Source organism: Lactuca virosa, chromosome 1 (assembly GCF_052849685.1).
Source record: "Lactuca virosa cultivar CGN04683 chromosome 1, Lactuca_virosa_CGN04683_v6, whole genome shotgun sequence".
Classification (NCBI taxonomy): Eukaryota; Viridiplantae; Streptophyta; class Magnoliopsida; order Asterales; family Asteraceae; genus Lactuca; species Lactuca virosa.
The window spans coordinates 80,153,562-80,165,784 of record NC_136426.1 but is presented as its reverse complement, the minus strand read 5'-3'; the positions used below and the strand labels follow the sequence as shown (position 1 = coordinate 80,165,784).

The 12,223-nt window shown below is 36.6% G+C and overlaps 1 protein-coding gene across 1 annotated transcript; it reads right to left on the bottom strand.

The window, feature by feature from the left end:
- Window positions 1–8,032: 8,032 nt before the first annotated feature.
- Window positions 8,033–9,357, bottom strand: LOC145115810 (B3 domain-containing protein REM10-like). The gene is made up of 5 exons (XM_079052166.1): window positions 9,264–9,357; window positions 9,010–9,134; window positions 8,589–8,823; window positions 8,390–8,502; window positions 8,033–8,296 (listed from the first exon to the last, which is right to left on the bottom strand). The coding sequence occupies exons 1-5, from the start codon at window positions 9,355–9,357 to the stop codon at window positions 8,033–8,035; spliced, it is 831 nt and encodes a 276-aa protein (XP_078908292.1).
- Window positions 9,358–12,223: the final 2,866 nt, after the last annotated feature.

Here is a 12,223-nt window from a genome sequence, read left to right as displayed (position 1 = left end):
GTATTTCAGGGTGCGAGACCCTGAATGATGTGATCTATAGAGCCTGAGAGCGAGAGATTGATTTGGAGCACATTCAGAAGAGGAAGTCAAATCAGGTGCACATTTTGGAGGGCCCCGGGAAGAGACCCAAGAATTCTGACCAGCATGCGAGAGGTCAAAAGGACTGGAATCTGTGTAGCACGTGCAGGAAACTGCACAAGGGAGTTTGTCGTTCTAGTGGTGTAGGCTGCTACAAGTGTGGCAGTGTCGGTCATTTCAGCAGGGATTGCCCTCAGGGAGCAAGCCCATTGTGTTTTCACTGCGACCAGGTGGGCCACAAGAAGGCCGACTGCCCGATGATAAAAGAAGGAGCATGGAGTGCGTCTGTCCCGACTACCTTGAGGATTACTGATGGACGAGAGAGTAGGGATTTGCGGTGACAGACAAGGAAGATCAGGATTCTAGTAGGCCATGTGGTAGGTATGTATACCTTTTACTCTGTTCATTTCTATCGGTACTTAGAGATTTTATTTCCTCGCATTGGTTGAGAATAGTATACCTATGGGTTTATCCCTCTGCTTGTATTTGGATTATATTTTCAAGAAATGTCATATGCCAATTTCATACCGATAATTGTTAGTAGTTAGTGTAAGGTTATTTTCCCCTTTCTGGTTTGGAAGGGTTCAGTGTTATCTTGGTTAGGTTCGAAATCGGTTCAGGGGCATTACGTGAAGGTCCATGGCCAAGGTTCAGCAGGATGGTTATCCACCATCGCCAGGATACGGTGGTTTCAGTCTTTGTACTTGGGATGGCTTTTGGAAGCGTTAAGGGAAGTGGTTTATCACTGAAGAAGTGCTTTGATCATTGGCTAATTGGACTTCAAGGTTGAATGGGACATCGGGCTAAGCATTTGGGGCCATCAGTATTAGGATTTCGGCAACTGTTCATCTAGTCTTCAGTAATTGCGCGGTGTTTGGAGTGGGCTAGTAATGGATCGCTAGCAAGGTTAAGCGTTGGTAGTCAGTGTGTCTATTGTGTAAGGAAAGAAATAATGAGAATCCTCCAACTCTCACGTGTCGTGAAGACTTAGTCAAATCTAAGTGGGGGAGAAACAATCATGTAAACAGAAGCAGGAACAGTTTTGAAACTGCGATAAGTTTCGCACCCATGCCAGGAAGAAAGGTGGCCCAAGCATCTGTATGGAGTGAGGGTAGTGTAAGTTGGAAGTTCGGCAAACTTGCCAACATTGAGATCGCATTCTCGTGATGGTTGATAGCAGGTCGTAAGAAATCAGGATGGGGATTTCAGTCAGGACATGAGTTCAGTTTGGGATATTAGATCGTGTATGTATGCTCGACTTTTGGTGTGTTCGGATATGTAGTCAGCGGAAGACCATGGTCAGCGGTTGAGTTAGTGTGGAAAGTATTGTAAGACTGCGGGATAGCCGTAGCATTCACTAGTAGCCAGTCAGCGTGGAAGCATTCAGTGGGTAACGACAAAATGACCGGCACTGGGAGTGGCTGGGTTTTAGTTGCGATGGAGCATTTATCCTTCATAGAAATAGAAGAGGGTTTTGTCGTTATTGTACAGTTGCCTTGGGAAGGCCATCGACTGCGCAGGGTAATGGTTGGACCCTCAGGATGTCAAGTGCAGCGGTCCTTTCGGGGATCGGACCGAGCATACAAGGTTATGTGTTGTATAAAAATTGTTGCGGGCATTCAGGCTAGTTCGGAGTGACTACAGTGTCCCATGAGAAGCATCAGTTAGTCCGGGATAGATAGCGGAAGCCGAGGGCGTGACGCGTGAGGAGTATCTGAGATAGGTAACTACAGAGGACTTCGAGGACGAAGTCTAGTTTAAGTGGGGGAGAGTTGTAACACCCGGAATCTAGAAGGATAATTAAAAGAATAAAAACCCCAAGTAAAGAAGGTCTACTCATCGAGTCCAAGGAAGATAACTCGACGAGTAGAAGCAAATAAAGGACGCGGGTGGAAGGACCTACTCGCCGAGTCGGGGAGGACCAACTCGACGAGTTGGTCTGGGTTTGGAAAACCCTAAATCCGGGTTTTGTACCCTATTTAAGCATCCTATTCCCCACCTTTCAGCCCTATTTTTCCAGCCTCCATTGTCCAAACCCTAGATCTCGAACCCTAATACTATAGTGATCAATTTTTGAGTGTTCTTGTGAGTGTTGAAGCTTGGGAAGGAAAGAGAAGCTTGGGGGAATCAAGAAGAAGCTAGTAGATCCAGAAACATCTTGCCTTTCTCATCATTTCTAGGTAAGAAAGTCTCCACCTTCCTCATTGAGTACTTAGATCTTCTTAGCACATTTTCTAGTGGGTTTTGGTCATAGAAGCTTGACTCTTGGGATTTGGACGTCCCAAGAAAGGAACTCTTCAGATCTAGTGTCTAGAGGGACTTTCATGGCATAAAGGTGCCAACTTTATGGCATGGAAGTCCCATGCAACCTCTAAGCCTCTATTTTGGTCTTTTTAGCTCCAAAAGGCCATGCATGCAGATAAATCTTAAAGCTTTACGTGATTTCTTGCCCCTAGAGTCCAGATCTACAACCCCATGAGTTATCGGTGAAATTTGGATCAAGATCTAAGTCTTAAAGGACTAGGGTTTGAGTTATAGCCATTAAGTGAGAGTATTAACGAGTAAAGCTGGAAACTTTACGCTTAAAAGGACATTTTCAGTTTATATGAGAAGTAGGAAGATTAGATCTGAAGAGTAGGGGCTTAATCCATTAAGAACGCCCAACAGACTGAGGAACTCGACGAGTCCATGGAGGGACTCGACGAGTTGAGTTGGTTTGTCCCGATTCTGTACAGGAGGGAGTCGACAAGGTGGTTTATGTTTTCGTGACTAGGAGTAACAAGGTAACTCAGCGAGTCAGGGGGTGACTCGACAAGTTGAGTCAACTCGGAGCGTTGACTTTAACTGTTGACTTTGACTTTGACCAAGGTTGACCTAGTTTGACTTATGAAGGCATTTAGACAAGAGTATGTGAGGGGGGTGGTCTTCTACGCCAGTGAGGACTTATGGTTAAGTTATAAGAATCCCGGACTTATCTAAGTTGTATGATGATCAGTGGCTCGGGGAGTCGAGAGATTAGCAGTTCAGGGATCTGCCAGCTAGCAGCGAGGGGTTTATTCGCGGGATTCGGCAGTCAGCTTGTGAGGTGAGTCTCCTCACTGTGTGTATGGGTCTACGGCCACAATGCTGGCCCATTTAGTTTATGTATAGTAGGAAGACCCGGGGGTTAGCCCTAGGCATTATGCATGAAAGACCAGGAGGCGACTCCTGGCACACAGTATGTTATTATGTATGGTAGGAAGACCCGAGGGTTAGCCCTAGGCAATATGTATGAAAGACCGGGAGGTGGCTCTTGACACATTTTATGCTCATTAGCTAAGTAGAGTAGTATGTATGCTAGTTGTCTTTGTGATACTTGCATGGAAGACCAGGAGGCGGCTCTTGGCACTTGTCTGTAAGACCCAGGGGGTGGCCCCCGGCTTGGCAAGAAAGACCACGTGGCGGCCCGTGGCATAACAGCAAGACTATGTACGGCACATAACAACTTATTTGATATATGATTGATATGTATGGCTCATAGTATGTGTGACATGTATGGCCCAGTTGATATGTATGGTATGTGGTATTTGGGGAACTCACTAAGCTTCGTGCTTATGGTTTACAATTTTGGTTTCAGATACCTTTAGTTTTCAGATAAGGAGCTCGGGATGATCGCAACACATTCACCCATATTATTCCGCATTACGTGATCTTTGGGATTAGACTCTGATATTTATTTTAAATGAAATGTTTTCAATGTTTGGGACAAAGTTATTAAGTGTTTTCTTATATTACAAATGAAATTTTTGGTCTTGAATTTTGGGATGTTACACCCAAATTTACAAAATTATAGTCTAAATTCATTTACACACTCTAAAATACACTCTGGAAAATGTCACATGTCAATCCGACTTTAAACGAATGAGATATGCATGTGTTAACATTTTCACAAAATACAAAGTACAAAAACAAATAACTTAAAAGTTGAAAATTTTCAGCTTTGATATCCCGGCTTCGGGGGACTATAAGTCATTGAATATTAAACCAAAAATGACAAATTTATAGTCTAAAATCATGTACAAACTCTAGACTACAAGTTGGAAAAAAACCGCATATCAATCCGACTTCAAACGAATTAGATATGCATGTTTTAAAACTTTCACAGAACACAAAAAAGCTGAAAAACTAAAAACTTTCAGCTTTTATATCTCAACTTTGGGGGACTGTAAATCAATAAATATAAAACTAAAAATGACAAATTTATAGTCTAAAATCATCTACAAACTCTAAACTACACGTTGGAAAAAACCATATGTCAATCCGAGTTAAAACGTATGAGATATGCATGTTTTAAACGTTTCACAGAAACCGGTTCCGAACCCTAAAAGTGGTTCCGGTTCTTAGACCCGGTTTACCTAGACCCGATGGAACCAAACCCGGATTACCCGGAATCCGGATAAAGCCAATTTTTAAACCCGGAACCAAAACCGGTTCTATATATTCCGGTTCTAACGGTTCCGGTTCTGGTCCAATTCTGGTTCCGGTTTTCCGGTTTTAAATCTCATCCTTACATGTAGACACATACACACATAGCTAAACATAAACATACACATACACATACACATATGTACTTACATACACATTCAAATACACACACATGCATACACATACACATACACATAAGCATACACTTACACATTCAAATACACACATACACATACATATACATACACACATACACATACCCACATACATTTACATACGCACCCTCATACACGTACATACAAATACATACACATACATACATACATAAATACATACATACACATACAAATATGCATATTTCCCTTTATTATAATCATTTTTCATTATTTATAAATTAAACATAGATTATTTCACCTTATTGATGTGTTAAACGTAGGCTTTTTTCGTTTAATCATTTGTTTGTGTGTTAAACACATTTGTTACAATTATTATATATTATTATGATGGTTATAAATATTATTATTAATAGTATTATTAAGATGATTTTTAATTGTTCGTGTCTTAAATATATAAGAAAATTGATCCAAAAAAAAATTAAGAGTCGAATAATGAAAAATAATAATAATGGGAGTAATAATAATAATAATGGAAATTATGAATCCGTCGGTATTTCGTAGCTGTTATGTAGTTGTTTTCTTTCGTCGCTAGTCCGTACCTATTCCGTTAGTATATTAGGGCATCCCATTTTGTAGATGATCCGTAGCGATTCCGTAGTTAATTAGCTACAAAAATTTTCCGTATCTATTTTCTATAGGAAAACCCCCTATTTTCTAGCAGTGGACATGATTCTTCTAGCTACACCAATTCACTTGGATTAAAAGGAACAATCAGATATGTCGCTCCTGGTAATATATCTTACTCATATTCTATCAATTTTTCCTTCTTAATATCCTAAGGTACATAAGTTGACAATTTTTAGCATATATATTTATAAATAGTAGTGAGTGTAGCACGGGCGGAACACATACATTAGATTTTGGGGGGCCGAAACCACAACTTCAAACGAAAACTATATAAAAATGTTTAATTTGTTTCAAAGTTATTACATATCGACACTATGTTACAGTGGATATTTTTGTTCATGTTTATGGATACTCAATAAGGAAATTGACTAACATGTAACAAACAACAAAATAAAATGGCAATTATCAAATAAGTTTTGCCAAACAATTAGTTATTTTGACAATAATACAAGCTAAAAACACAATGAAAAAAAATAATAACAATTAAAATATTTCCTTATTAGGGTTGTGAATTAAAAAGCTTATACGAGAATCCTTAAACTAAATAATACAAACAAAAACATATGTACTTACCGATATAGTATGATTAACAACCAAATTAATTACTTATAATAAGTTAATCAACATAACTACATAAAATAACAATATTCAAAGTTATTACAAATAACATTATTGAAAATATTGTAACTCTATCATAAACTTTTTATGACATCATGATGTATAATTACTTTTACCCATATAAGGGAGTGAATATATAGTCAATTTGTCTGTTTATATTACGAATATTTACCCTAGGAGGAGAGAGGGTGTGTACCTATTTCTTTTTGAGAAAACTAATGAAATAACCAAAAGTTAGAGGGTGTTTTAAGAAATTAACCATGAAATTTTGAGTTTTGGAAAATGACCACAAGATCTGCAGAGAGGGCTCTGCGGATTCCTTTAATCCTCGGAGGAACGATGCACAATACTGAGGAAATGACGTGGCACCACTAAATGATAAAAAAATTTCGTGGCTATAATGGTTCCGTAGTGGTGGCTCTGCAGATCCATTGTATACCTCTGCGGATCTATAATATCTCTGAGGAATTGGTAGTTGACTGCCATTTTTCAGATTTTACCCCGTTTTCAATGGTTCCTAAGAGGATTATAGCGATCCACCTCTGCGGATCTCGTGGTCATTGTTAACAAGTCAGCGATGGCTACACACGACGACCGCGAGGGGGATATCGACATAGAGCAAGGGCGCAACAACGACGGTAAACTGATAACTCTATTTTCCGGTGACCGGTCATGATTACATATAAGCTTCTCTTGGGCTATTTAATCCTCTACTTTCTTTTCTACCTCTTTGACTTTATTTTGTATATTGTTTTATGTTGCTCTTTTCCACCAATTTACTCATTGACGTGTTACATTACCCTCTTTTAGAGACATTTTCCCCTTATTTAGGCATGATTTTTAACTAGTTTGTATATTAGTTTTGAGGGGGCTAACAATCAAAGGATACACATATAAATTTTTTCAAAGAAAAATTTAACCGCTCAATACTAGTTTCCGTAGAAAATACCCATGCTTTTCAACCAAATTTTTTAGGTTTAAATATGTCCCTAAAGTGAGTTTCCGAGCCATCTAAAATCAACCAGTTTTCTAGTAGTGTTCTCTATTGCTCCTTCATGAAAGACAGATAGCAAATTATGTTTAAGAAGAGCATGATTAGAGTCTTTTTTATAACGCAAATGTTAAATGTGAAAGGAAGTTTTAAAGCTTGACGAACTTATACCCATCAAAGAAGTCTAGTAGCTTCAACGAATTTTTTTTAATGTAAAAGTTTCCGATGGGCTTTTCCCCCTTGTAGACCAACTCGAATTTGTAATGATATCCTTTCTTCGGTCCATACGCAACCCTAAAATCTTTCCAACCTAATCCTCCTATATAGTAGAAATTAGAGTTCTTATGGTTCTTTAAATCCACGGTCCATGACCTTTCATCTTCAACATTTTTAAGAGTCATCCTTTTGTGATTGATTAATCCATTCGACTTTGCAAACCTGCTTGGCAGATACTACAATAACCACCATTTTTAGTACGAAATTTTCAGAATTGTTAAATGCAATAAAATTAGGCATTTGCAGTTATTTAAGGCAATTCAAAATTTTGTGAGTGTTCATTCCCTCTTTTCTTATAAAGATGAGTTAACTAAATTTAATTACCAGAATCGATTGTCTTATGTTGTAGGATTTCAATTCACCGGCGAAGTATGGTCGACCATCTTCACAAAGAATGGAACCTTCCTTTCATGTAAATTTTGCTTGTTTGTGGAATTTAATCGGGTTGCTTTTATAATTTTTTTTTTTGTTAATTTTAGCCTTGGATCGTTTAAATATAATACTACCTCCGTTCCAAATTAATTGTCTATATTTGACTTTTGAAATTTTTATTTCTTCAACTTTGACTTTAAATATTTTTTGTTTTTGATAGATAATACTTGATGCAAAATATATGAATTGATTGTATTTTAAATGTCTTTCTATTGTTATAAATTTTATCAAGTAATATATAACACAAATAAAATTATTTAAGGTCAAAGTTAAAGAAAAAAGATTTCAAAAGTCAAAAGTGGACAATTAATTTGAGACGAGAGAGTATAAACATATTTTTTAATTAAATCGATACAAAGAATAGAAAAAACTAAATCCAAATTAAAGAAAATAACGTACACATTAAGTTGACTATTGGAGGCTTGTCCTCCTCTTTCTCGACAAGCTCAAACTTGAATGCATCACCTTCCTTCATTCCATTGGCAACTAGAAAAGGTGTGAATCCGGATCCAAGATATAAAAGTCTCTCATTAGCTTTCTTCAGTTCAACTTTCCATGATCGACCTTTATTGCCTCTAAGAATTATTTCCCCTGCTTTTAAACGATTTGGTATCCAAAAGTCAACAGGAAGATACTGAAATTAGAAGCACCGCAATATGTAAGTGATTAAAATGAATATGTAAAATTTATTTCGTTTACCTTAAGAGTTATGGGTTCTAAAAATTACCAGAAATGATCTTTTGAAGCTAGTAGGCTTCAGATTTGAAATGAAGTATGGGTGATTGTTAAGAGTCGAACTAGTCTCCTTTACTTGAATATGATTTTTCACTAAATTCTTTCCTATATCTTGAATAAGCAAGCAAATCATGTGAGCTTTAAAGGGGATTTACATAGCTATGTATGAAGAGGGAAAGAAAGATACATACTATAGCACTTGAAAACAGGTAATTCTCCGTTTTTAACAAGCACAAACCTACACACGTCTCCGACTTTCATGTGATTTTTTAGTATGAACTCGTGCCAACCAGTTAAACAAAGCTCTGTTTTCGTTTTCGTGAGTGTTGCTGGCCATGTTCTTCGTGTATCATCCATTAGATACACTTGTCTGTGTATCCTCTGGGTAATCAATCCTTTTGATCTTGCAAATTTAACTGGAACATGCTGTAGAAACGTGTATATATGATTAATGTTATTACGGGGTTAACACAAAAGCTTTTCCAATAGTAGTTTTCCATAAAATCGTGTTCAAGTAATCAAAATTTAATTTAAGTACTATACACACATTAATCATATTAAATTAAAGTTGAAAAGCATCTCATTTGACCTATGATGAGGTTGATGACTAACCAATCTTGACTTATTAAAAACATAAGGTGTCATTTTGCCAATGAAACAACCACTACCAACTTGAGGTATTTCTTCGTCTTCATATGCATAATCGTTCCTCTTTCGCTTTTTTACCTTCTTCGGTCCTTTCAAAAAACAATAATGTCGACCAAAATTAAAGCAACAACCCATGAATTAACTGCTATATGGAAAAAAAATTACCATAATAAACTGTACAAGCTATGTATGAAGCATAGTCTGCTTACTATGTGTACCGATCGTTTCAGATTCTGTCAGAGGTTCTTCTCCTTCCATCTCGTCAAATAGATTTGGGTAATGTTTTTCGCATGTAGATTGTTCAAACACCATAACGTCAAACACCATGCACCCTTCATTTTTTAAAACAATAAACTCAAACTCTTGTACTCCATTCTCTCTCACAATAATGACGCCCACGTCTCAGTATCGCTTACGAGCATCTCTTGCCATTCAAGTTCGTCAAGAAAGAGCTTGAAATCGACTGTAAAATTAATGCGTATATACAGCATAATGTGTATCCGAGAAGAAGGGGTATATATATATATATATATGTATAAAGAATATTGGAAAACTATGCACATTAATTACTTGTAAGTGAAAAATGTACAAGCTGTACGTATATGATGCACAGAAATGCTTACAAGATTTAATAAGAAGCCTGGAGGGACGAACTTGAAGAAATGAGTTGGAGGACGTGCCACGACTAACTTGGAAAGTGAGTAGTGGCAGTGAGATTATAAACTCGCTATATTTTTACTTTTGAGGTCTGCTTTGAGATGTCTTCTAAGCTCTAACGATCTCAAACGTCGCCATCTAGCTAGAGTAAGTACTAACCGATAGACTCTTAAACTTCCATATGAACACCGTTTTCAATGTAATCGAGTAGCATTAATTGATCTATGTTGGACGAGATCTAATGTTATCACAATTTTCACAAAATATAATATTTAAAAAAATACTAAACAAACCTAAAATACCATATTATTATGAGAAAATGACCATAAGGCTAGAGGGAGTGGCCTCGCCACCCCTCTCGCCAAAAGAGTGCCAAGCAATGTTAAACCATTCCCTTAAGACTCGCTAGTTGAGTCGCTAGCTATGGTTCGTTGTCTACTCAACGAGAAGAGAGAGAAAGATTATTGAGTTGTTATTGGCTGTTTAGCTTTTGACTGCAAAACTATTGGTTGTTTGTTTTTTTTTTCTTTTTTTCTTCTTTTCTTTTTCAAAATAAAACTTATTTAAAATCAAACACTACCACTCCCTACATTTTTTATGTTATACATGCTAAGCCTACGTGTCATAAAAAAACTAAAAAATCCTAGGTAGCAAGGTTTTAGGAGTGTTACCACTCCCTCCAGCCTAATAAATTTTATTTCTATGTTTTACCAAAAAAAAATAGCCACAAAAATGGAAAATACCAAATTGGCCATAAATTCTGCGAAATTATGGTTGGTTTGCAATTTTTTAATTTTTTTTTTGAAAAATGAAAATGACATCGTTTTAGTAGCGTTGACAATGCCGCAAATTGATATGTTGTTATTGGGAACCGATCTAGCAACGGAAGAAGGTCTGGTAGAAGAAGAGGAAATAATTTTGTTGAGAACATATCCAACGGAAGAGGTAGCAACAATCAAGCTGGTATGCATCTCTTTAAATAATCCTCACTATGTTAGTGGATATGTTACACATGGAACATATGTTCAACAACAATTCAATTCGCAACACCATTTCAAATGACAGTTTTTCCACGTCAAATGCTAGTAGACCGACAAATTCATTATGTTGAAACAGTAAATTTTCAAAACTCCGGTGATGCTGATAATGTTACGTATAACGATGATGTTAACGATGGTACCTGTCATAATGAAGGTGGAAATGATGATTTCATAGAAATTGATGAGCCAAGAGATGAAGTTGCTTTAATCAAATCAAACATAGGGGAATTGATGTTGAAATTAAATGGCCGATTGTAGTTAACAATCATATACAAAGGCTATTTTTTGGTATGCCAGATATACCGAACTATCCTGACCATGAATATACAAACGGTGCATCGCACAGCCAAAACCCAACTGGTCCAATAAAGGTGCTTCAAATTTACAACAACGAAGAAGCACTTCAACTAGTACTAGGCGTAAAAGTATAGAGGATGGATTTCGATACAAAACTGTCAGATCTACCCAAAAAAATATTAATTACAGACAACATGTAACGATCCGTATTTGTATACATCTATTCTAAAGGATATATCAGAGTTTTATCTAACAAGTGCGGAATTCTAAACTAATTAAAACATTTACATCCCAGAACAAATCGCAGGTTTCCCATAAAATCTTACATACAAATTAGAACAACAAGGAAAATACATAAATAACAACCTACTATCTACATCTTCCTTGTGCTCCTATCTTCTCTTCTAGTACCACGGCTGCTACTACCTGAACTTGCAAAACATAAATAAAGTCTTTCCTTATCAATATTTCATTCTCTTTTTCATACTCTATCAGCTAACTTAACGTGTCTGATGAGTTATTCTTTTATCTTTCATTCTCTTTCTCATACTCTATCATCTAACTCTTTCTCTAATATTAAACATTGCTATTCTTTTTCTCTTCTTTAATTTATCTTTGCTACTCTTCTCTAATCTTTCTTTCTCTTCTTACAAACCCGTTGTCCTATCCATAACCATAATATTTACTCTTGATCTTACCAACGGGTTTATAAAGAGAGTAATAACCCACCTAACCAGTTAGTGAAGACTAATTGTCATATCTTCCTCTACTATGCCATTGATGCATCTTAATCTATCTTCTTTGCTCTTAGGCCTATTCATATACATACACAAGTATCTTAATACTTATCTTAGCCTATTAAGAGTTTAATGACCCTTAAGGTCAAAATGACCACTTAATGGATCAACATTCTAACTCTTCATTCTCTATATCTCATTCTCATCTAATTAATGAATTAATCATCCCATACTACTCAATTAATTACAATCTACATCTAATGCATCGATTCATACAGTCATTAGTTAGGACTCTCATTGGATTGATCCCACCCATGGGAATCACATACAAGCTTGTTTAAGGCATCTAAACACTACTAACAAGCTTTCTTACTATAATTTAAATAGTGGTTAAATTGATTACTTGATGAGTTTTTCTTCTATAATCCAAGCCATATAAACCCAAAA

Coding starts and splice junctions, on each gene's coding strand:
- LOC145115810 (XM_079052166.1), bottom strand. CDS start 9,357: ATGGTGTTTGAACAATCTACATGCGAAAAACATTACCCAAATCTATTT. Junction 8,824..9,009: donor TTTTTAATAAGTCAAGATTG/GTTAGTCATCAA, acceptor ACGTTTCTACAG/CATGTTCCAGTTAAATTTGC. Junction 8,297..8,389: donor GCTTCAAAAGATCATTTCTG/GTAATTTTTAGA, acceptor TTCTAATTTCAG/TATCTTCCTGTTGACTTTTG.